This window comes from Perognathus longimembris, chromosome 19, assembly GCF_023159225.1.
Source record: "Perognathus longimembris pacificus isolate PPM17 chromosome 19, ASM2315922v1, whole genome shotgun sequence".
Classification (NCBI taxonomy): Eukaryota; Metazoa; Chordata; class Mammalia; order Rodentia; family Heteromyidae; genus Perognathus; species Perognathus longimembris.
The window spans coordinates 20,860,183-20,886,653 of NC_063179.1; the positions used below are offsets into that span (position 1 = coordinate 20,860,183).

At 34.4% G+C, this 26,471-nt stretch overlaps 1 protein-coding gene across 2 annotated transcripts in view; it reads left to right on the plus strand.

The window, feature by feature from the left end:
* Positions 1 to 26,471, plus strand: part of Nipbl (NIPBL cohesin loading factor) — a 164,758-nt gene that overhangs the window by 103,287 nt on the left and 35,000 nt on the right. For both annotated transcript variants that reach the window (XM_048368339.1, XM_048368340.1), the window contains exons 12-29: positions 3,899 to 4,096; positions 4,636 to 4,707; positions 4,788 to 4,877; positions 7,258 to 7,361; positions 10,351 to 10,437; positions 12,954 to 13,185; positions 14,078 to 14,229; positions 14,764 to 14,844; positions 15,594 to 15,694; positions 17,359 to 17,497; positions 19,461 to 19,543; positions 21,040 to 21,172; positions 21,978 to 22,121; positions 23,068 to 23,157; positions 24,626 to 24,840; positions 24,953 to 25,055; positions 26,085 to 26,183; positions 26,281 to 26,427. In XM_048368339.1, the coding sequence (XP_048224296.1) occupies positions 3,899 to 4,096; positions 4,636 to 4,707; positions 4,788 to 4,877; positions 7,258 to 7,361; positions 10,351 to 10,437; positions 12,954 to 13,185; positions 14,078 to 14,229; positions 14,764 to 14,844; positions 15,594 to 15,694; positions 17,359 to 17,497; positions 19,461 to 19,543; positions 21,040 to 21,172; positions 21,978 to 22,121; positions 23,068 to 23,157; positions 24,626 to 24,840; positions 24,953 to 25,055; positions 26,085 to 26,183; positions 26,281 to 26,427 (2,270 nt within the window). The remainder of the gene's footprint in view (positions 1 to 3,898; positions 4,097 to 4,635; positions 4,708 to 4,787; positions 4,878 to 7,257; positions 7,362 to 10,350; positions 10,438 to 12,953; positions 13,186 to 14,077; positions 14,230 to 14,763; positions 14,845 to 15,593; positions 15,695 to 17,358; positions 17,498 to 19,460; positions 19,544 to 21,039; positions 21,173 to 21,977; positions 22,122 to 23,067; positions 23,158 to 24,625; positions 24,841 to 24,952; positions 25,056 to 26,084; positions 26,184 to 26,280; positions 26,428 to 26,471) is intronic.

The window sequence follows — 26,471 nt, forward strand, 5'->3', positions numbered from 1 at the left end:
ATATATAAGTAAATGACTGTAGCAATAGTAATAGTAAATCCAGGATGCTATGGGAACACATTGGATTAACATCAGTTTCAGAGTTGGGGGGGGTTCAGAAAATGCTTACCGGAAGAGGTGACACTTGAGTTGACTCTTGAAGGACACGTAGGAGATAGCCAGATTAAGAAATAAAATAAAACCATACTATCACTAAACTGTGAATGGCTTAGCCACATTGTAGATTATCTGTGTGGTTTGGACCTGGCTTCTCCTTTTTGCCCAGCTGTGTCCTGGAATTCCTCCCTTGTTTCACTGTTTTCCAGAGCTGGCTTCTTCACTACACAGCTACCTCTCTACAACACTGTGATCACCTGTCTTTGCACTAGACTTGCTATACCTCGCCTGTCTTCCTACTGGTCCACTGAAAAAGTTCTTCTCTTTTATCCTTATCTTCCTTCTTCTGGAGCAAGAGAATTGAGCCTAGCCAAGAGGGGTCAGCAACTTGTTTGACTTAAACGGCATTCAGTGGAAACAGACTATGGGAGATCTTCACTTGTGTGCCAGCTGACTTAAGTCATATTGACCACAAGAAGTGGAAAGACCACCAGTGTGTTCTGCCTTTTCCAGCTAGTATCTGTAGATTGAGGTGTAACAAGCAAGGGCAGGAAGGACAGATGCATGCTGCCATTTTAAGTGTATATTGCTGATATAAGCGCTTCATCTCCAAAGTTTTTAATCAATGTTTATTTACTTTGATCTTTTAAAAATTGTGAGCTCTTGAGCTTGAGCAGTAGACTAATGAATACTGAACAAATCCAAATAGTTTTAAAATTGAAATATATAGCTAAGATATTCTGACATATTTAATTATATGTATGATTGTTATGATTTGTATTATCGTGAGATGTATTTACACATAGTATATTATAATGGCTAAGGTTCTTTTTTTTAATCAAACATTTTGGTCATATGGGGGCATGGTTAGCTCTGGAAAATGAGAAAGGAAACTTGGTGGCTCAGAAACTCACTCCCTTTTATATGCATGCTTTTCTACTTTCCTTTTCCCCTAGTACATCACCATTTCTAGAACAACTGAAAAGTTCTTCAACTACAGTTTTATGTTAAATTACATTTCAACTTACTAAACTAATGAGAATTCTGACACTACCTCACAGTTAAGTGAAAAGAAAGCATAATCAAAACTATACAATAATTGTAAAACAGATGAGAATAGTGCCATACATTTTTGTCATCAGTGTGGCCACAATTCTTTCCCTTGCTTTCCATTATAAAAGATAACATTTCATTTTATGGGAGCATTTTGACTTTATTTTAAAGCCTTGGATTCCATTATATCTCTGCCCAAGTATATTGAAAGGTAATAAAAATTAAGTTTAAACCTTATCTAGAAGAAAGGGAAAGTAAGAGTTTTCAGTGTGTGTGGCTTGCTATTTTTCTTGGTTTATTTCAGTAGAAGTAACTTTAGAAAAAGGACCACTCATGGGAGCAGAAAAAGATGTTCAACTGATAGTTGACATCAACAATGAGATTATACCACAGTAAAATCAGTAGTGAAAATATGGTACAATTTAAAATGTATGAGAACATTAATTACAAACACTATACTGCTTTGACTTTTTGAAATTTGATAAGTAAGTAGTTTTGTTCAGAAAAATAAAGGATTGAAGAGTGACTTTGAAGTTAGGCCTAACAGATTTGAATAGCCATACCATAAATACAAGGTCACTGGGTCCCCAAGTGGGAGAACATAGGAAGTGAAGAGAAATATAGGAAGCAACAGACAAATAAATATAGGTAAAATTTGGAAAGACAGAATATCAAAATCTATTTTATGTGGCTCTGAATTGAACTCCTTCCCTTCCCCTGATTTTTCCAAAATAATAAGGACAAACCCTTCCTCAATGAATTGGGATCCTGGTAACCTTATTGCACCACATAATACATCATAGAAGTTGAATTTTTAATTCAAATGGCCTAAACTTCAAGGAATGTGAAATAAAGGTCTCTAAAGTCCATACACAGTTACCTTCAGTAGAGCAAGTTATGTGTAATTTCTGATGACTAGAAGATCTTTCAAGTATTTTCTGATGATAAGATTTGAATACTGAAAATATGTTCTTTAGGAAATTAGTTAACATGGACAAAGACTAAAATAGATCATATTTTAGTTTTGGTTCATAAGCACAAGACATCATATTTGAAATAATAGAATACTACTTTCTTAACTAAGTTTGTTAGTTGCAGTTTTTTCATTTGATGGACATTTTAGTATTTATTACAAGACAATTTAGTGGATATTGTATAAGAACTCTTACTCTTTGTCCCTCTTCCAGTCCCATTCCTTCTATCTCTTCCTCTACCTCTATCTCCCTCCCCTTATCACACGAACAGTACAAAACTGCTTAAATTCACATGACACCATTTATCATGAAGTGAGTGTTTTAGGGCATACTCTAATTATACTTTATAACCAGACTTATATCTTAATTATGAAGGAAATCATTGAAGATTTAAGTATATCCATTCGAAATTGTTCTCCATATAGACTCTCTTGCTATGCAAGAATGGTCATAAAATGAAAACAGAAATTACCTTTTTCTGCTGTGTTCATAGAGTGGACAGAAGTTCAAAACCAGAAACCAAACTAGATTCTTCAAGAGGACTAGTTAGGTCAGCATGTAAAGGTAAGATTAGCCAAAGTATAGGCATTATGGGCAGTGACCCAAGCAAGTATAAACAGAATGTAGAGACTGGCATCTTTAAATATCAGCCAAGTAAAGGACAAGAGATTTGTTTGATGTATTTGTGTAAAGATCCATTAGGGATTCAAAGAGGAAGCCAGTTACAAGGAAGCAAAGAAATCAGACAAAAAAATTAAAAAGACAGAAGAGTGTATCTTGATCATCAAGTGGTCTCTGGTAATAACCAGTTTATGATTACAAAGCTGGATACATCCATTCTCTAGTTCTAACTTGTGGTGCCTAGATCTATAGAGAACATTGGTCAGTTGTGCTGCCCTGTACTTGACACTGCAGAAATTTCTAATCAATCTTTCTTACTGAATTGTGATGCTTTCCTGGAACTCAGAATTATTTTCAGCTTAGGCCTTAGGCAGTTCCTACTAGTTGGTAAAAGTTGTTGTGTCTAGTGAAATCTCTGCCACATCTACCTAAAGATTCCTATTAATACTGATAGGCATATAAGGCCTCAAGGAATGGGAAAAAGAATGAAGATAACACATAAGCATACTTATATAACATGCATAAGCTCAGAAACTTTCCTTCTTGGGTTTAGCAAGCCTTCATTTTGTTGGAGAACTGAATCTACCATGGTAGTTACAGTGGAGATGTATTTTTATCTCTGTAGGTTTGTGACATTAGATCCTCAGACTGGAATTTATTGCTAAGTTATGGGTATTAACTTAGCTATTAATTGATGAAATACTTGGCTACCATATTCTGTAATGTGTTCTCAAAAGTTAACTTTTTGTCCAAACCCTGTTCTCCATCAATAATCTAAATGCTTTAAAGTGGTTCTGTTTTTTTTTAATCCAAATCCGAAATAAAGGTTGTTTTGTAAGCCTTAATCTTAAAGCTCACATATATCTTTACTGACTGCCTTTTATTGAAATGTGCACTGTGATTTAATTCATAGAACCTTCCTGTTTATTAGCAAGCTGAATTCATGTAAAAATATTTAAATCTCACTAAATCATGCTAAAATTAACAAGTCTTTCTATACCCTAATTTAAATTTCATGATAAACAAAATGACCCAGAATTTCCTAGACCTACAAAATGAAGATTTCCCCCTCCCCATGTGGTTCATTGTAAAGTACAGGTTTTAATAGTCTCTTCAAGTGAGGTAAATTATTTGTCATGGGGATTTGCTTCTAGCCTCTAGGAAACGACATAAAAAAGATGACGATAAAGCTTGGGAATATGAAGAGCGTGACAGAAGAAGCTCTGGGGATCATAGGAGAAGTGGTCACACTCACGAAGGAAGAAGGAGTTCAGGTGGTGGTCGTTACAGAAACCGAAGTCCATCAGATTCTGACATGGAAGACTATTCTCCTCCTCCCAGCCTTAGTGAGGGTAATTCATCAGTGTCAATGGATTTCTTAAAGAAAACAATTTAACTTTAGGACTTTGATGTGTGTGTGTGTGTGTGTGTGTGTGTGTGTGTGTGTGTGTGTGTGTGTGTTTACTAGGGTATTAATTACCTGGGAGCTGTCACTTAGCTTTATTGCTCAAGGTTAGCATTCCCACACTTAAGCTGTAGTTAAACTTCTAGTAGCTCACACACTGTAATCCTACCTACTCAGGAGGCTGAGATCTGAGGTCATGATTTGAATCCAGCCCCAGGAGGAAAGGCTCTTACCACCAAAAACCTAAAAGTGAAGCTGTGGCTCAAAGTGGTAGAGCACTAGTACCCTTGGGCACAAAAGCTTAGGGACAGCATCAGTTCAGAGTTCAAGCTCCACACCAAAACCCCCTCCCCCCCCAAAAAAAAGTATAGTTTAGATTTGTAGTCACTATTGTTTAAATGTTTCATTGATATTCAGAAACTAGGGACAGAAGTGGAAATAATTTATCATTCCTGCAATTCACCATTTCTTTTTGTTTATTTTTAGTTGCTAGAAAAATGAAGAAGAAAGAAAAGCAGAAGAAAAGGAAAGCTTATGAACCAAAACTAACACCTGAAGGTAGCATTTTAACTTACCTTTATTAACATTCTTCAGTTTATCTACTCGGAATGTGGACGTGAGTGTTCTTTCTTTTGCAGAAATGATGGACTCTTCAACTTTTAAAAGATTCACAGCCTCAATAGAGAATATTTTGGATAATTTGGAAGATATGGATTTTACTGCATTTGGTAAAAAATCAGTTTAAAATGCATTTATTTAACCTTTGAATATTATTAAATTTTTGCCAGTTACTCTATAGAATACAGTCCTGATTTATGTATATCATGAAATATGAAATCTAGTTGTAGAGTTCAGTCTAGTCCGTGTTATAAAACTGAGAACTTTAGTTCAAAAGTCAGATATTTTATCTTTATCTTGACAATGGTTGTCTTAAGAATCCTGAGTGTATAATTACTGTCACAGTAGGTTAGAGTACTGAAAGAAATGTTTATATGAATGTAATAGGAATCTATTCTTCTAGTCATGTATTGTAGTGATTACTATTTATTTAATGTTTACTGTGTGCCAGTAGGATGTTAAGTGCTGGAGATATTCCATCTCCTGATATTAAGATATAAAGAATCCAATATAAAGGAAAAAAAAATAGGAAACCAACTAGAATCTAGAAAGGTTAATGCTGTATTTATGTGTTACTTTTACAATAAGAATATAACTATAAAAATATATGTCTATGAAAGCACTGCTTATAATATATCGAGTTACTCTCAATTTTATGCCACTTTCACATGGTAAAAATATTTCTGGTTTTTTGTTTGTTTGTTTGTTTTTACCAGTCCTGGGGCTTAGACTCAGGGCCTGAGCACTCTCCCTGGCTTCTTTTTGCTCAAGGCTAGCACTCTGCCACTGAGCCACAGTGCCTCTTCTGGCCATTTTCTATATATGTGGTGCTGGGGAATTGAACCCAGGGCTTCATGTATAAGAGGCAAGCGCTCTTGCCACTAGGCCATATCCTCAGCTCCACATGGTAAAAATAAAAACTCTTTGTGCCCAATTTATGTAAAAACCATGTAGCATACATTAGTTCTTATATTATTTAATCTATTTGAAGATACCTTAGTAGATGTGTTGTTGCTTATTTTTAAAGTATTTTATGAAGCTAGGTACCTGTAGCTAACACCTGTAATCTTAGGTACTCAGGAGGCTTAGATTTGAGGATTTAACTTTAATTAACCAGCCACAAGCCAGTAGTGGATTCAGCTCAATGGTAGAGCTCCAGCCTTGAGCAGAAAAGCTAAGCGAGAGTACAAAGGTGTACAAGGTCCTGCTGGGTGCCAATGGCACATGCTTGTTTTCCTCGCTACTCAGAAGGCTGAGATGTGAGGATCTCATTTAGAAGCCTGCCAGGGCAAGAAAGGCCACGAGACACTTATCTCCAGTTAACCACCAAAAAATCCCAGAAGTAGAGCTGTGGCTCAAAGTGGTAGAACGCTAGCCTTGAGCAAAAAAGCTCATGGGCAGAGCCCAGGCCCTGAGTTCAAGTCCTATGACCAAAAAGGGAAAAAAAGAGGGGTAGTACAAGGTCCTGATTTATAAGTCCAAGTATTGGCACACAAAAGGAGTTTTGTGAGAATTATTTAGGTATTTTGTTTTTCTTGATTATTTGGAGTCTCATTTTCATATTTTTAAAAAGTTACAGTTCTTTGCTGAGAAATTGATTTCTGTATCTTTTCAGTTTCAAAAGGGAAACAGATGTACTCTTTGGTGAGGATACTTTGAGGAGGAGTTAATTGCTAGTCGACTGATTACAAAGACGTGGACAAGATACTACCAAAACTGGGGGGTTAACAGCCATAGAGTTAGTAGCACCCTGTTCCAAAAGGAATAAAGAGAAAGAGAAATCACTAGAACCCATTCAATAGGAAAAACTGTTGTAGGGTAATCTAGCTTAAAGAAACAGTACCTTTTGGGGCTGGGAATATGGCCTAGTGGTAAAGTCCTCGTCTCATATACATGAAGCCCTGGGTTCGATTCCTCAGAACCACATATATAGAAAAAGCCAGAAGTGGCACTGTGGCTCAAGTTGCCGAGTGCTAGCCTTGAGCAAAAAGAAGCCAGGGACAGTACTCAGGCCCTGAGTTCAAGCCTCATGACTGGCTAAAAAAACAAAACAAAAAGAAACAGCACCTTTTGGACAGAGCCAATGCAGGAAACTTTGGAAGAAAGGAGTCAGTAATAAAAATAGCCAGGCCTTGCTCTTCTTTGCTCTTCTGACAGAGCACTTTACTGGCCAGATCCCAACAAAAGCCAGAGAGGATAAGAGACTGTTGATGTAATTTTTATATAGACCACCTTTCTAAGGCACAGAACATAGTTGAGAAGTGTTAACAGTGTATCTATAGTAGTAAAGACAAGGTAGCTATTTGTCTTCCAAGTTTAGTTAGAGCTCTAATTTTACTGTTACCTTCCATTTAGGTTTTTCTTTAGATTTATAGAAGCCTCTTAATTTGTTTGTTCAATTTGTTTATATCTATGTGGCCAAAATTATTATTAAAAAGCTAAACTTAACAATTTGAGCAATTTATTTTACTTTTTTTTTTGGCATTTCAGGTGATGATGATGAAATTCCTCAGGAACTGCTTCTAGGAAAACATCAGCTTAATGAACTTGGCAGTGAATCTGCTAAAATTAAAGCAATGGGTATAATGGATAAGGTATTTCAGTGAAGTAAAATTTATAATTTTTTAATACAGGTTTCATGAAATTAAAGTTTTAGTAAATAAAAGTAAGCATATTACAGTTGTCTTCTGATCATCTAAGCAAATTATTTCTTAGGGAAAACCTTAGGTCAAAGAGATATTTTACAGATATTCTAAGAAAGCAATATTAATGCATTCAGAGAGACGTGTGCTTTGGTTCCCCACCACACACTGGTTTTTGTGTGTTTTTTTTAACTGTATAAAATTATTTAGATTATTGTATGCCAGTATACACTGCATTTTTTCTTTAACTTTGACCTTGGTCCTTTAGACTTGTGAAACCATAAGCTATAATTTTAAGAAATTACTTCCCAACCATAGACTTTACGTTTTAAATTGCTATTAAATAAGTAGCTTCATTACTATAAGAGGTGAATTTCTTATTACTATGAAGTAGTCTCATTACACCTAATAAAATAGCAAATTAGTTTTTCCTTGATAACTTCAAGTAATAATGGCAGCATCAAGAATTGGCTTCCTGGGCTGGGGATATGGCCTAGTGGCAGGAGTGCTTGCCTCGTATACATGAGGCCCTGGGTTCAATTCCCCAGCACCACATATACAGAAAATGGCCAGAAGTGGCGCTGTGGCTCAAGTGGCAGAGTGCTAGCCTTGAGCAAAAAGAAGTCAGGGACAGTGCTCAGGCCCTGAGTCCAAGCCCCAGGACTGGCCAAAAAAAAAAAAAAAAAAAAAGAATTGGCTTCCTATAATCTTTATTATCCACTATTCACCTTCTATAGATTACTCTATGACTGCTATGAAAATAGTATCAAGACAATTTCCTTCTCTGCTTTTAACCAGGGTCCTTTTCGTTCAGTTTTTACTTAGTCTTAAGTTTTCTGGTCTGTCCTATAGAATGTTTACTTCTCAGATAAAAGAATTAAATTTAAATTTAAAAAGTATATTGCCAGGTGCCAGTGGCTCATACCTGTTGTAATCCTAGCTATTCAGCAGGCTAAGATCTGAGTATCACAGATCAAAGCCATCCAAGGCAGGAAAGTCTTTGAGAGACTATTATCTCCAATTAACCGCTCAGAAACTGAAAGTAGAGCTGTGGCTCAAAGTGGTAGAGCACCAGCTGTGAGCACAAAGACTCAGGGACAGTGTCTAGAACTTGGTTCAAGCCCCACAACTGCAAAAACAAAAGGTATCGACTTATACAGTTGATTCTAAACAATTTAAGCCCTTTTGTTTTTTTTAAGTAATCTGAAATAAATTTTTGTTTTTATACATATCCATAAGTAATAAGTATAATGAATGTTTATTTAAATAATGCCTATATTTGAAGTAATGAATATATGCTATGATTTAGTTGGTTAGTTTTTTGTTTTTTGTTTTCATCCCAGGACTTGGACTCAGGGCCCAGCTGCTTACCCTGGTATTTTTGGTGCTCAAAGCTATTCCTCTACCACTTGAGCCACAACTCTACTTCTAGCTTTTTTTGGTGATTGGTGATGAGAGTCTTACAAAGTTTCTTGCCCAGTCTGTCTTCGAACCTGATCATCAGAACTCACCCTTCTAAGTGGCTAGGATTACAGTTGTGAGCCACTGGCACCTATCTCATAATTTTGATTTTTAAAGCCAAACATACAGATAATTAACCAAGAATTAATGTGCTGGTAGTTTGTATTGTTATACTTAGGGATATATTGTTTTATAGGAATACATAAGGCATATGTCCTACATGGGAATATATGTATCAACAATATTCTAGGATGCCCATGCCAATCTTAGGTATTTATTTTATAAGTTTCATAACTGTATGAGACTGATGTTTGTAGCTACTGCAAGAGGAAGATTGTCAGCATGTAGATGTGTTGGCAAAAGCTCAATTATAATGTTATAAAATGATTGAAATGTATTTTTGGAGAACTACTTGTATGTATACTCCCACATAAGTAATGAAACTGGACTTAATTCCCAATACTTTATTGATCTCTTATTTGAAATTTCTGGCTGATTTGATTGAATGTCCTAGGAACATACTATGAACCTAAAGAAGTACTATTTAATCAAGAGAATATGAGCTGGGCACTGGTGGCCTCTACCTGTAATTCTAGCTACTCAGAGGCTGAGATGTGAGGATCTTGGTTCGAAGCCAGTCTGGGCAAGAAAGTCTGTGAGACTCTTCTCCAATAAACTACCCAAAAAGCTCGAAGTGGTGCTGTGGGTCAAATAGTATAGTGCCTGACTTGAGCAAAAGCAGCTCAGGGACAACGACAGGCCCAGAGTTCAAGCACCAGCATTGGGGAGGAGAGAGAGAGAGTATTGCTTCTTGACAGAACCACCAAGTGCCTACTAATTTTTTAAATAGAACATATCATAGTTCATTTGATAAAACATTTTAAGAAATAAAGCAGAAGACTTTAAAGAGTTTTAAATCAGCATTATTTCTCATTCATAATTTTTATCATTCACATTTCCTGTTTCTCTTATTCAAAAGACTATATTAGATATTTTTAAATTGCTGAATAAAATTGTAGTATAATACCATATGATAAATGAATCAACACATCAGAATTTTAGTTTGTACATTCATGTGTGTCAGTGTGGGTGTGCATGCACGCAGGTGTGTGTCTGTGTGTGTATGTGTTTGCTTGTTCAGTGTCTCTGACACAAAAGAAAAGGAACTGGCATTAGGACAAACTTATTTTTACCTAGATTGATAATAAAAATTGAGCTGTGAGCTCAGGCTCTTGCATATATACTGATTCTGCATTTGTTCATCTGTCTTTTAGAAACAGATGATTATGTAAAGTCAATCTTGAGTAAAAGTTCTAAGTGGGAAAACTTTTTTCCATATCCTTTAAGAGTAATAGTAATAGTAATGTTATATTTCCCGTGGCCCAAAGAGAATATTTCTACAGATTGTTTCTTCAGTAGTGCATAATTTTTAGCAATGATTTATAAAAGAATTTTGTTTCCATTTATGTTTCCACTTTAGCTGTCCACTGAAAAAACTGTGAAAGTCCTAAATATCTTGGAAAAGAATATTCAGGATGGGTCAAAGCTTTCCACTTTGTTAAACCATGTAAGTTTAAGATGTATGTTGTTCATTTTACCTTCAATATCGTTAAGATAATATTAACAACCTTGATTTGTAGGAAATTTTTCATGTTAATTTGAGCTTATTGTCACAAATAGGTCTATTAACATTAGTAATAGAATTTTACTTTTAGTAATCAAACTTAATGTTACATAGTGTTGCCATAAAGTAAGAATAATACGGATGTAAATTTCTTCATTTAAAGGATTTAATCTTAGTTTTAATACTCTTTCTTGTTAGGAATGTTTTTAAATTTCCTTTCAGTTCATTTCCCCTTTAACAGTATTGGGGTCTTGCATTTGGTAGGCAGGTGCTCTATCACTCGGACCATTCCCCCAGCCCTTTTTGCCTTAGCTATTTTTCAGATAGGTCTCATGTATTTGCTTAAATTGGCCTGGACTGTTACTCTTCTACTTAAATCTTCCTAGTAGCTGGAAGGACAGATAGTTCACATTCCCATGCCATGTTTGTTGAGATGATGCCTTAACTCTTTTGCCCTCAGAGGCCATTATCCTCCTAGTCTCCATTCCACCACCACCACCCCCAATAAATAGTTTAGATTAAAGGCCAAGGACACCTTACCTAGAAATAAGAGTCTTTTCATTTACATGATAATAGTCTATAATAAGACGGGTGGGGAGAGGAGAGAAGGTGGATACTATTCATTAGGGTTTGGCTATCAAGGAGAATGAGGAGGTTGAATGTGGTGAAATGCATTAATAACTATGGAAATAGAACACTGAAACCTGTTTAAATTATTTAGGAAAATTGTTTAGAAGGGAGCATGATGGAGTGCATAACCTTGATAGTAATACACTATATGTGTGGAAATGTAACTGAAATTCCCCTGTACCACTAACATAAGCTAATAAAATGTTTTAAAGAAGAATATCAAATAACCAAATATCACCCACTTAAAAGCACAAACAGGTATTAGGAATGATGAGCAAATAATAGTGCAATTCTGGCAAATAAAAACTATTACTAGTTAGTTTATTTGTTTTTTATTGGTTTGTTTATTTGCTTTTATTGTGCTGGTAGTAAAGCTTGAACTCTATCTTGGTGCTGTTTTTTAGCTTTTTCACTCAAGGTTGGCACTCTGCCACTTGAACCATTTTTGTCTTTTTTAAAAGTGGTAATTGGAAATAATCCCTCAGACCTTACTGTTCAGGATAGCATTGAACTGCAGTCCTCTGATCTCAGCCTCCAAAAATGCTAGAATTGTTTATTCTTACCTATAAAGTTTTTTGAACTATCATATTATACACAAAGTTAATTTATTTACAATATATCCTTAAGATAAAATTTTAGATCTATGTAAAGTACACAGAAGGTAAAGGTAACTGTAACTTTGTTAGTGGATTATCACTGAATGGTGAAATTAGGAGTTTGAATATACTATGCTTGAAAAATATTAAACAACAAAAAGAGAAGACAAAAATCTTAACTAAAGTGAGATATAGCTTAGTGGCAAGAGTTGTTGCCTATCAGACACAAGGCCCTGTTTGTTCTTCAGCATCATTAACAACAACAATAAAAGAAAACTTCTAGAAAATCCTAGTTTAAGCCAGCCTAGGCTTTATATGAGATTCTCTCACAAATCAAAAGCAAAAACAGCAAAAATCCTACCTAAAGTAATTAATGCACATGTTTGCACATTATTCTAAATATTCATTCAAAATTACCTAGTTTTCTTTTAGGTTTTGTTTTCTAACATTATAAGTCAAGTACATCAGGGCTTATAGAATTCAGGCTCTTGCTCTCCCAACAAACACTAATGACAGAGGTTTTAGCTTCAGGAATTAGCCTGAATAAACAATATAATCTTGGGCTGGGAATATGGCCTAGTAGCAAGAGTGCTTGCCTTGTATACATGAAGCCCTGGGTTCAGTTCCCCAGCACCACATATATAGAAAACGGCCAGAAATGGCGCTATAGCTCAAGTCAAAGAGTGCTAGCCTTGAGCAAAAAGAAGCCAGGGACAGTGCTCAGGCCCTGAGTCCAAGGCCCAGGACTGAGAAAACAAACAAAACAAAACAAAACCAACAGTATAATCTTTTGGCAACTTGTTTTCTCTCAAGTAGGCACTTTAAAGAAAGCTAATGTCATCTTAGTGCTGCAACCTTAAACTATATAAACTAGTGTTTGTTCAGCTTTTGATAGGTCAAGGTTAAAGCCTAATTGGGAGGAGAGCTCGGAGGAGTCCGATATTTGTTCATGAAGAGAACCTGCCAATTTGTGCAGTTTTGGGGAGAGGAAGGTGTTCGTTTGATGGGTGGTGCTGGGGTGTGAACTCAGAGCCTTTTACTTGCTGGCAGGAAATCTTTCCACTTAAACTTTACTTCCAGGTCTTTATTTTTTAGATAAAGTCATACTTTTGTCTAAAAAACCTTTAAAAATTAAAGAAGTACATCGTAATTTTTCAATTTGTGCTATGCACTTAGATATATATTTATTATAATGTTAACTGTTATTTATGTTAACAATGTACTGTTTTATAGAATAATGATACTGAAGAAGAAGAAAGATTATGGAGAGATCTTATTATGGAGAGAGTTACAAAATCAGCAGATGCCTGCCTTACAACTATCAACATCATGACATCCCCTAACATGCCAAAAGCTGTGTACATTGAGGATGTAATTGAAAGAGTTATCCAATACACTAAATTTCATTTGCAGAATACTCTCTATCCTCAATACGATCCTGTTTACAGATTAGACCCTCATGGAGGTTAGTTTGCCTTTTTATATTGATAGTTTTTTAGCATAATACTAAAATTAGTATTGTAAGTTTTTCCTTGTTAGGTGGCAGAATACAGTGACTTAAAATGATTCTAAAAGTGTTATTATGAAAATCATAGTAAATACCTTTTTAAATTTGATTACAGAATTCTTAATTTAATGTAGGACTTGTCCATTATTTCTGTAGCAACTACAGATCCACCATCCATGGTCAGAAAATCCAAAATGCTCTGAGATCTGAAACAAGACATTCAAAAGATTTTGGATTTGGGAGCATATCAGATTTTGATTAAAGTATAGTTAAATATTCTAAAATCTGGAAAACATTGAAATCTCAAATGCTTTTTATCCCATGCATTGTGGAGTATTTAACCTGTTTTTATTTTTAATTGAAGTTATTTTTCATGATCAGAGAAAAATCCCAGACAATGCTAGTTTTTTGTTGCATTGCTGCTTCTCCCAAATTTTACCCAAAATAGCACTATTCTACAAAATGTGTTAAGGACATACACTCCCTCATTTATTAATTCTTATTAAATGAGCAATGAAATAATTACTGTGTGTAAAATACATTTAATTACCTATGTATAACTTTAGTGGAGAGAAAAGAGAAATGGAGTAGATTTCAGAAAAGCCAAAATGTATCCTAGATTATCTGTTATGACTATTTCTTATAAAGTATCTCCATAGAATTATTTTTTTTTTAATAAATGACCAGCTTTATTTGCCATATTGTATTTTTATCTAGTGTTTTCTCCCTACTCTCCCCACCCTCCACAGTCCCCACCCCCTATATTCTTTCAATTTAGAAAACAGATTTAGAACTCTATGAACAAATACTAAAAGTTAATATTTTCCTTGTCTTGAATTCTTTTTTTTAGGGGGGTTATTAAGTTCAAAGGCCAAGCGGGCTAAGTGTTCTACTCATAAGCAGAGAGTAATAGTAATGCTTTATAACAAAGTCTGTGACATTGTTAGCAGCTTATCAGAATTGCTAGAGATACAACTTCTTACAGATACGACGATTCTTCAGGTAAGTTTCTTTGAAGTATTTTGTGAATTTCTACATGAAGGAATATGACAGTAGAGAATCTGATTAAGTCCAATATTACCTGTTTACCCAGTAATGTATTTAATTTTATGCATTCAGAGTCTGTTATATCGGAATTAGGGAAGAAAACAATTGAAGTCATTTTAGCAAGTAAGCTTTGAACAGAAGACAAACCTTGTATAAACCCCAAACTCTAAAGTCTTCAGATGTTATTTTCTTTACAACCCATGAGAACATTTTTACCCGTAAAAATTTAATGTTTTTTGTTTTTTTTATATCCCTGTGCCATTTATTACCAATCTACATTTACAATAAAAATGTAGAGATTAGAGAAATGGCAGCTATGAAGCAAGGTACCTGAAGGAGACCAGAAAAGAGAGTAGGTGCTAACTAGGTGAGGGAAAAGAAAATGCCTCCCGAGTATTTTCTAGTAAGTTTGTGATGTGTTGGAATTTAGGAAGATAGTTACTGAAAACAACCAAAGTTAGGTACTAATTGTTTTTTTGTATCTTCCAGGTTTCATCAATGGGAATAACGCCATTTTTTGTGGAAAATGTCAGTGAACTACAGTTGTGTGCCATTAAGTTAGTCACTGCAGTGAGTATAATCAATTTGTATTTTTTGTTTTGTTTTGTTTTTTGCCAGTCCTGGCCCTTGGACTCAGGGCCTGAGCACTGTCCCTGGCTTCCTTTTGCTCAAGGCTAGCACTCTTTGACTTGAGCTACAGCGCCACTTCTGGCCATTTTCTATATATGTGGTACTTGGGAATCGAACCCAGGGCTTCATGTATACAAAGCAAGCACTCTTGCCACTAGGCCATATTCCCAGCCCTCAATTTGTATTTTTACCTTTCAGTAAATAATATTGAAATTTACTTCAGATTTCCAAAAATTGGGATAGATTTTTTTTGTTTCATTGAAAGATTTCTTCTATAACAACTATTTTAATGTATCTTACTAGATTTTTTTAACTGAAAATGTATCTTCAGTACCACTATTCTTGGGGTATACTGCTTTCTTGAATTTCAAACACTTGTAAATATTTTAAACATTCCAGCTAATAATTAATGTTTATGATAAAAATCAGAATGATTTAAAATTACTTAAATCTCATCATTCTTTGATTCCAAAGGTATCACACGTCTCTAAATGAAATTATGTAATCTTTAGCATTAGTAACACTGTTATACTTAAGAAAATTTAGCAAATTGCTTTACGTCATTACTGTTAAAAACTAAGTATGCCTTTACAAACATTTTCATTCTAGATAGTAGATATATTTTACATGCTATCAAATTGTTTTGTCTTAATATTTAAATAATTTTGAATTCTATAATTATTAAACAGGTATTCTCAAGATATGAAAAACATAGGCAGTTAATTTTGGAAGAAATTTTTACTTCACTTGCAAGATTACCAACAAGCAAGAGGAGTTTAAGGAACTTCAGGTAACTGACTTTAGGAGATGTAAAATATGATGGACTGCATTATATTGTAACCATCATATATTCTTCCATCATTTCTTATTTGTATTTTTACATTTATGTTTAAGAATAACTTCTGTTACATCAACAAAAATAACTTTGATGCTATGTAGAATGTTTGACATCATCTCTACCCATGAGACTACTAAAATGATTTCCAGGTATTGGAAATCAGAATCATTTCTGGTCTGTAACAAAAGCAGTAAAAAATTTGAGCAGTAGTCTCAAAAGCAGTCTGTTTAAAGGACTAATCTTTTAGTCAGTGTTAAACCATTAAATAATACTTTAGAACAAGATGTACAGTATTCTTCTAATGGCCATAGAAAACAGATATGAGAGTTAAATGTTCCTATTTATGTTGAAGGAATTTTATTTACTGCTATGGTCAGGACAATTGTCTTTGACATCATAAGCAATTTTCATTATTGTCATCATAACTATATTATTCCTAGCCTTGGGTATAGGATTGATTTGAAATGTTTTCTACAAAATAAATATTTTTATCTTCATTGTTTATTTGAGTAAGAGTGCCTTTACAGACATCTGTTCTCTGTTAAATCTGAAGAAAAACTATCAACATAAAGAATTCTCACATTTCTACAACATTTGTAGAACAAAATACACATGGAACTTGAATTTTCTTAATTGGTGCCACTGAACTCATATCCTAGCACAGGACATCAAGAACTAGCTCCATAGCAAATTTTATTTTATTTTATTTTATTTATTTATTTATTTGGCCATTCCTGGGCCTTGGACTCAGGGCCTGAGCACTGTCCCTGGCTTCTTTTTGCTCAGGGCTAGCACTCTGCCACTTGAGCCACAGCGCCACTAGGCCATATTCCCAGTCCCTTAAACTCTTTTTTTTTCTTTTTGGCCAGTCCTGGGGCTTGGACTCAGGGCCTGAGCACTGTCCCTGGCTTCTTTTTGCTCAGGACTAGCACTGCCACTTGAGTCACAGCACCACTTCTGACTGTTTTCTATATATGTGGTGCTGGGAATTGAACCCAGGGCTTCATGTATACAAGGCAAGCACTCTTGCCACTAGGCTATATTCCCAGCCCATCCATAGCAAATTTTAATACCAGATGAATACTTAACAAAATATGTAGACATTTGGAAACCTTAAAGATTTATATCACTTTTTATTTTTTTTATATCACTTCTTTTTTTTATATCACTTTTAAAAATTATTCAGTAGGGGGCTGGGAATATGGCCTAGTGGTAAAGTGCTTGCATCGTAAAATTATTCAGTAGTTCTTTATTATAAACCTTCATATTAAATACTGCATTTTTTTCTTCTACTTTAATCATCTGAGCATGTATAGGCATTTTCATGTTTTGTTTTGTTAGCTTGCTAAAAATAATTCAGGGCTGAGTTGTAGCTCAGTGGTAGAATGGTTGCCTAAAACATGAAAGACCCTAGGCTTGCCACCATGAAAAATTTAAGAAATAAATAAATTTCAGAGTAATTAGACATATGAACACTGTTATAAACACTAAAGATAATGCCTAAAATGCTGATAAAGAAAAAATCTGAAACTTTCAAATGGTGGTTTTACATGTATAATGAGATTATCTTTATACATCATATAATTTAATTTGTTTAAATTGTTTCTTCGTTAAAGGTTAAATAGTAGTGATATGGATGGAGAACCTATGTATATTCAGATGGTTACAGCACTGGTTTTACAACTTATTCAATGTGTAGTACATTTACCATCATCAGAAAAGGATTCTAATTCAGAAGAGGATTCAAATAAAAAAGTAAGGAAATGTTTATAGGTTTTAATAACCTTGTATTTTAATGGACAAAAATACCTATATTCTCTGTCATTCCTGTAAAACTAGAGTTCTTAACTAGGAATTTGTGGCTGGGTTTTATGGTCACTGTACAGAATTAAGAGGTTTTGTGAAACTTTAATTCTAGTTCTGACATCTCCACAAATTACGAAGCATACAGATTAACCTTGTGAAGTTTGTTTTCAGTTGTAAAATGAGGGTGATAATACTGTAGGCTTACTATCATGTGTTACAAATTTATAACACAGATATTGAATATTATAATTGAATTAATCAGTAAACTGGGTGTATGTTCTCTCAATGAATAGCTCATAGCTACAGTTTGCTTTTAGTTTTATAATTTCCATTGAGTCTTATTTTTCCAACTTCTATAGTAACACCTGAACAAAAATAAAAATAAAAATTGTTTTTTTATTGTGTCATATTCTAAGTTTAGTACATAAGTTTAGCATATAATAATGATATAAATAAATACTATACAAAAAATTGAAACAGTTTTGGTCCTCCTAATCCTATTATTTTGTCTTTAATATTCCTTTTCTTAGCCATTAGTGAACAGTATCATAAATTTTTATTTCTGTATCAATTTGAATGTCAGTAGGGTTTTTGGAGTTTTCAAATTTACATAAACAATGATCTAGTTATAGCTAGTTTTTTCATTCAGCATTGTTTTTACAAACATTGTGTATTCTGTTTGTCCTGAGTTGAACCTGTAATATAATGATACCCTAATTTAAAGCAAGAGTTTCTTTGAATAAACTTATAAGTAGAATTACCAACTTATATTATTCATTCACTAACTTTTAGAAGTTCGTATACTAAGTGATGTTTCAGTTTAATTCTTAACATTTTTGACGTTCCCTATTTTGATTAGTGTGAAATTCTGTTTTGTTTCATTTTGCAAATTCCTCTTTAATATTACTGAATTTGACCTCTGTTTTCTATATTTATTCACTCCCTGAGTTTCTAAAAGCTATGCATTATAATGCTTATTATGTTAATCTTCAGATTTCTAATGAAGGTGTTGAATTCTTTAAATTGTTTTCCACTGGTTTCATAAACACTGAGGGTAAAATAGTCTTGGATTATTGATTGATTTATGGCTCAGCATGTGTTTCATCACTGAACTATATCCCCAGACCTTGGAAATTCTGTTTGTACTTTTGGCTTACTTTTTGTTGTTCTGAATCAAGTCATAAGTAGCTACTGCTATTATTTTTATTAACTACATTTCTCACTCTTGCGTATTTTAATAAATTTAAAAAGAGATCTATCATTGTTTGTTTTAGGTTTTTAAAGTATGTTTAGCAGATGGGTGCAGTGGCTCATACATCAGCCTCCCTGTTTGGGATGTATAAACAGAAAGATTGTGTTCCAGGCCAGCCCAGTCATAAATTTGACCAATATTTATATTAAAAATAACAAAAACATAAAGAATTAAGGACATAGCTCAAATGATAGACTCTCTATTGTACAATCCTGCATTTCAAAAAATACCCCAAAAAATAAACTATTATGGCTTCTTTTTTATTTGAAAAAAAGAGTATTCTAAGCATTTAATATTTAAATCTACTTCCAGGCGCTAGTGGCTCACACATATAATCCTAGCTGCTCAGGAGGCTGAGATCTGAGGATTACAGTTTGAAACGAGCCCAAGCAGAGAAAGTCCTCATGAGACACTTCTCCCCATTTAATCACTCAAAAACCAGAAGTGGAGCTGTGGCTCAAAGTGGTAGAGTACTAGCCTTGAATAAAATACCTCAGGGACAGCACCCAGGTCCTGAGTTCAAGCCCCACAACTGAAAAAATAAATAAATATATTGCCTATACTCAGTAATATAGTGCCACTCGGTGTGGCAATATCATCTAGCTAACTTGTTTGTTGATTGTTTCTCATATCTTTATCAATTCATTTTTTTCACACTAGGTTGACCAGGATGTTGTCATTACTAACTCTTATGAAACAGCTATGCGAACAGCCCAAAACTTCCTTTCCATCTTCCTTAAAAAGTGAGTGACCCAATGGATAGTAAAAGACAGATAATTAATCTTGAACCTTATTAATTAAACAGTACTCTAAACATTCACACAGTGTGACCAAAGGAGGATATTCTTAGGAGAGAATCCCAAAGGCTTAATAACTACGTGCATATGATCATATAAAATGATGCCTATCAAAATGAACTCCAGGAAATGGAAACAAGAGAATTTTGTTTTTGTTTTTGTTTTTGGCCAGTCCTGGGCCTTAAATTCAGGGCCTGAGCACTGTCCCTGGCTTCTTTTTGCTCAAGGCTAGCACTCCGCCACTTGAGCCACAGCGCCATTTCTGGCCATTTTCTATATATGTGGTGCTGAGGAATCGAACCTGGGGCTTCATGTATACGAGGCCAGCACTCTTGCCACTAGGCTATCTTCCCGGCCAAGAGGATTTTTATTGTACTGTTTGTGGTTCTTTTTTTTTTTCCTTTCCTTTTTCCTTTGGTTTATTCTCTTTTGTCACTGTATTTGATCTCTGCACCCCTTGTCTTGTATATATTATCTAATTTGAGAGAGGAAGGAGAAGCACAGAAATGGGACAAAGGGTGAACCAATTCAGCAGTGATACTCACTAGACACTATGTTGGAAATTAACTATGCATCTTAGCAGGGAGGGAAGTCAGGAGGGGAAAATCTGAGAGAGAATGAGGGAGGAAGTGACATTGTTCAAAAGGAAATGTTCTCATTACCTGTGTTATATAACTGTAACCCTTCTGTATGTCACCTTTACAATAAAATTTAAAAAATAAAAGTGAGTGGAATTACATAAATGTTTTATGTTAATATGTTGAAATAGTTTATTTAGGAGAAAGAAAATTTACCATCATAACCTTTAGAGTATTAAAAAAAAGTCTATAAGTATATAAAGTTGCTTATTTTGTTCCCGATTATATAAGATTAAAGTTCAGTAACTTTTCTTCACTAAATTTGGGTAGTCTGTGTCAGTAGAAAAGTTTATGGAAGGAGCTAGGAATGTGGCTTTGTGGTAGAGTGCTTGCCTAGCATGCATGAAGCCCTGGGTTGGATTCCGCAGCACCACATAAACAGAAAAGGCCAGAAATGGTGCTGTGGCTCAAGTGGTAGAATGCTAGCCTTGAACAAAAAGAAGCTAGAGACAGTACTCAGGTCCTAAGTACAAGTCCCAGGACTGGCAAAAATTAATCAAATGTTTATAGAAACAGATTGTCACTCAGCCTAGAATATATGGTGAGCATGTAGAAGGAAAAAAAAGCTGTCATTTTTTTATGTTTCATAACTGCCAGAAAGTAATGTTTTAAGTAGTTAATAAAATAATAACTAGGCGAAATAGAATTTGAGAAATAGATTCATTTTAGACCATATTTTATTTTAATATTCCCCTTTATGCCTTGTTACTAAATACAGAGGAAAAAAATACTTAGCAAAACTTCAGTCATATTATTAGACATGTTACCTTAATGGATGTCATTTCATTATTTTTCTTTGAACAGATGTGGTAGTAAGCAAGGTGAAGAAGATTACAGACCACTCTTTGAAAATTTTGTTCAAGATCTTCTTTCAACAGTCAATAAGCCTGAATGGCCAGCTGCTGAACTACTCCTTAGTTTGTTAGGGAGACTGTTGGTAAGAGCATAGCATTTAAAGATTATTAGATTTCTAGAAGACTGCCTAATGAGGATGTACTCTGATTCACAGATGATGAATTCTTTTAAAATGTGTAAGGAAATACAAACATTGCATTTTTATTTTTGCATGTGCGTAACAGTACACTTATTATCAGTGCCTGTAGAAAACTTTAAAATGTAATTTAATACTTGCATTTCATTACAAAAGATACCTAGGCTTTAACATGTTCAGGGAATTTTTGTTAAATTATTTTGGTTGCTAATATTGTTAGAAATATCTCAGTAGTACATCCATTATAAGTTATTATAGTTAGTCCTTTCTAAGCTTGAAACTGACCAATTTCAATGCTTTGTTGACTTTTTGGTGCTTTTCAGTCTTCATGTAGTATGATAGGGAAACTCAAAAAAGTATGATTGTAATTATCCTTTATTTTTCATGTACACTGGATTTGAATAGTGTAAATTGTTACTTTTTTAGATCTTTTTTGTTACCTGGAAAATATGAGCCTATCCAAAACTATGATGAAATTATTACTCAGTGATATCCCATTTTGTATAAATAGACAAGCAAACACTTAAAAAGTGAATGTGTTCTTAAGGATAGGTAAACTGTAGTTTTATAGAAACAATGTAAGTATGGATTCCAGAAAAAACAGAAGGTAAAAACAACTTCATGGGACTATACCACAAGAAAAATAAACTTAAATTCCAAGTTGTATGACATAACATTTGGAGTTCAAATTACTTATTTTTGTGTTCTGTTAGAAATCCACTTAATATAAGCCTACCTATTTTGTTGTTAGGTTCATCAGTTCAGTAACAAGTCAACAGAAATGGCTTTAAGAGTGGCATCTCTTGATTACCTTGGAACTGTTGCTGCTCGACTGAGGAAAGATGCTGTTACAAGCAAAATGGACCAAGGATCTATAGAACGAATTTTAAAACAGGTATTTAGATAAAGAATTAAAATTATGGATATAAATACAGTTAAGTGCTTTCTTTTAATATTGTTTCATTAGTCTTCTGTCTCCTTTTGTAGATTCAAAGAAAAGTGGCTTCTTTTTTTGTTTTTGCTACTGTGGATCAAACCCAGAGCCTAGTTTAGTTCATGTTTCATGTTAGACAAGCACTGCCACTGAGCTACATTAATAGTCCGCAAATAGTATGTATACTTTTAAAAGTTGGCTTTTCAGGGCTGGGAATGTGGCTTAGCAGTAGATTGCTTGCCTAGTATGCACAAAGCCCTGGGTTCAATTCCTGATACTACATAAACAGAAAAGGCTAGAAGTCTTCTTTTCCATTTATTTAAGTATTCATCCTGGGAGGAAAGTGTTTAAGTAATAATTCCTACATATAACTCCTATCTTTTTCTTTCTGGTTCTTTCCTACACTTCAACCATGTTGGTAGAAATGCCTCTTTTTAAAAAAAATTGTACTTTGTATTTTGAAACCAATTTCAGCCATAAACAAAAAGTACTATTTATCCTTCATACACATTCCTTATTGGCAATTTACTACATTTGCTATATCACCATCTAATATGGCACTACCATTCTTACTCTCGGAGCGTTTTCTACCCAGCTGGCTTTGAACCATGATCCTCAGATCTCAGCCTCCTGAGCTAATATTACAGGCATGAGCCACCAGCACCCAGCTACATTTTAATTTCTAATACCAAGTTTCTTCTCTCACATTTGTGTTTATATTAAGACTACTTAAGCATATACTAAGTGTCTGGGGCATGTTAGTACATGAGAGTAATCCTAGTAGAACTCAAGAAGCTGAAGCAGGATATTTGTCAGATTGAAGCCAGCCTGGGCTATACAGTGAGACCCTATCTCAAAAAAAAAGAACAAAATCACTAATATCTTTTTGGTCTTATTTGACTTACAGGTTTCAGGAGGAGAAGATGAAATCCAACAGTTGCAAAAAGCATTGCTAGATTATTTGGATGAGAACACAGAGACCGATCCTTCACTAGTTGTAAGATTCTTTTCTCCTTTATATAGTTTAAGTTGGGTCTAAGAAAAAAATGGGAGAAAATAATTATGTGACTTAAATATTCATTTAGAAACAAAAGAGTTCTTGTTAAACCTGGAGAGAAGAGAAATCTTAAAGATTGATTTGTCGTATGGAATTCTAGTCACAGATATTATAGTAAACTGAATTAAATGCGATTAGAAAAATATTTGGGTGGGCTGGGGATATGGTCTAGTGGCTTCATATACATGAAGCCCTGGGTTCAATTCCCCAGCACCACATATACAGAAAACAGCCAGAAGTGGTTCTGTGGCTCAAGTGGCAGAGTGCTAGCCTTGAGCAAAAAAAAAAAAGAAGAAGCCAGGGACAGTGCTCAGGCCCTGAGTCTAAGCTCCAGGACTGGCCAAAAAAAAAACCAAACCTGTGGCTCAGATTCAAAGTTGATCAATAAAAACATATTTATTTTTTAAAAAATATTTGGAAGTCTTTCAACATAACTATTTTTAAAGCTAGATTAGATCATTGGTCTTCACAGTGGTTGTGGGCTGCATGAGATGACTTATTAGCAATAAAAATTGACATGTAATGTCTTACAGTGTATCCAAAATAATAGCTTGGACAGCCCTGTATAAAATTTGTAAACAGTTTTACAGAACAGTTTGCATATACTGGATATATGTTGTTGTTGTTGTTGTTTTTAACCTAAATTGCACACACTTAAGTCATCGGACAGACACCTTTAAGTTGTTTAGCCAGCTAGAACAAATAAGGCAAAAATTTTAAACACAAGAAGTCTTCTACTTTTAATTTTTTAATCCTTTATTCTATACATTTCTAGTTGTCTTATCACACACAAACACACACACACTCACACACACATTCATATCCCTTATTGGTTGTGGGGCTTGAACTCTGGGCCTGGATGCTGTCCCTGAGCTCTTCACCTCAAGGCTAGCACTCTACCACTTGAGCCACAATGCCAATTCCTATTTTCTGGTGGTTAATTGGAGATAAGAGTCTCATGGAATGTCCTGCCTTGGCTGGCTTTGAACTGCCATCTCAGATCTCAGACTCTTGAGTAGCTAGGATTACAGGCATCAGCCACCAGCATGTGGTCTACCTTTCAGTATTTTGTTGGCTTACGTGTGTACATTGTTATTAAATTATTCATAGTAGTCGACTGTATTTAATATAGTTGTGTTAAGTAATGTTTTGACATCATTAATGTAATTTTAACAGAGTTAAATATAAGTTTTCTATGATCCAAAATTTTCCAGATTTTCCAGCTTTTTAAAAGTCTGTGTCTTTTCTGGAAGTTATATTAAACCTGAATTCAAACTTTATTACTACCTAAAACAAACCTTGTATTCTGGATTGTGAGATTTTCTTTTTCTAGATTGTCTAGCTTTATTAATGACTTGGAAATGTTACTAATTTCATCAGGCTCTAATGTATCTATTTTTTTCCCTAGTTTTCTCGTAAATTTTATATAGCCCAGTGGTTCCGTGACACAACTTTAGAAACAGAAAAGGCAATGAAATCACAAAAAGATGAAGAATCATCTGAAGGAACACATCATTCAAAAGAAATTGAGACAACTGGTCAAATTATGCATCGAGCTGAAAACCGAAAAAAGTTTCTTAGAAGCATTATCAAAACCACACCTTCTCAGTTCAGCACATTAAAGTAAGGTCCAGCAAAAAAATGAATTTTATATATATACACACATACATATATGTATGTAAATATAATATTTTGATACTCATTTTTTAAATGTTTTATTACTTTTCTATTTTAGGATGAACTCAGATACTGTGGACTATGAGGATGCTTGCTTGATTGTTCGATATTTGGCCTCTATGAGGCCGTTTGCCCAGAGCTTTGATATTTATTTGACCCAGGTAAACTAAACCACGAATTTTATACAGTGATTTTTACTTTTACAATTTAGGTGATTGTGGAATAGTATATAATATCTCTTCGTTGTTGAGCAAAGATAACATAAAAGTACATTCATTTCTATTTTGTGTACTTGTTAATATCCTATTCTATTTGTCATTTAAATGTTGATTTTTTAAAGATAAAATGCATGTATATCTGTATGAATACACACACAGGGCATAAGTAGATTCACATTATGGTATATAAATTATTTAATTAAGATTTTTAATATCCTTGATCAAAATTGGACGTACAGAGGTTTTAGTGGTGTTTTAAGGATTTTGAAAAGGAAACATTCTCAATATGCTTAATTGGAAATTCCAAGGTAAAGGCTACTTGTTTTTTTTGTTTTTGTTTTTTTGTTTTTTGCCAGTCCTGGGGCTTGGACTCAGGGCCTGAGCACTGTCCCTGGCTTCTTTTTGCTCAAGGCTAGCACTCTGCCACTTGAGCCACAGCGCCACTTCTGGCCATTTTTCTGTATATGTGGTGCTGGGGAATCAAACCCAGGGCCTCTTGTACATGAGGCAGGCACTCTTGCCACTAGGCCATATCCCCAGCCTTTTGTTTTGTTTTTGTTTTCGTTTTTGTTTTTGGCCAGTCCTGGGCCTTGGACTCAGGGCCTGAGCACTGTCCCTGGCTTCCTTTTGCTCAAGGCTAGCACTCTGCCACTTGAGCCACAGCGCCACTTCTGGCCGTTTTCTGTATATGTGGTGCTGGGGAATCGAACCCAGGGCCTCATGTGTAAGAGGCAAGCTCTCTTGCCACTAGGCCATATCCCCAGCCCAGGCTACTTGTTTTATAAATAAATATAAAAAGCCTCAGTTAATCATATGTACTGATCTTGAAGTTAAAGTTTTGGATCATTAAGATAATAGATGCTTTTCTCACTTTTATACAGATCAAAAGAAGGCAAAGATTGATTTCTGTTGTATATTTCATTAAATTTTATATTTTCTAAAATTTATGAAGTGTCAATGTTTGTTTGGCAGATACTACGAGTTCTTGGTGAAAATGCAATTGCCGTTCGAACAAAAGCCATGAAGTGTTTATCTGAGGTTGTTGCTGTAGACCCCAGTATTCTAGCAAGGGTAAACAGATTAAAATAATAATTTCAACTTGCATTTTCTAGTGAAATGAAAAGATTTAGTATTTAGTATAAAATTACATTTTCTTCATTTTATTTAGCTTGATATGCAGCGAGGAGTTCATGGACGATTGATGGATAACTCCACTAGTGTTCGAGAAGCAGCAGTAGAATTATTAGGTCGATTTGTCCTTTGTCGACCTCAGTTGGCTGAACAGTATTATGATATGTTGATTGAAAGAATATTGGTATGTATGCTTTGCCACTTTTATAACAATCTGTAAATATAATA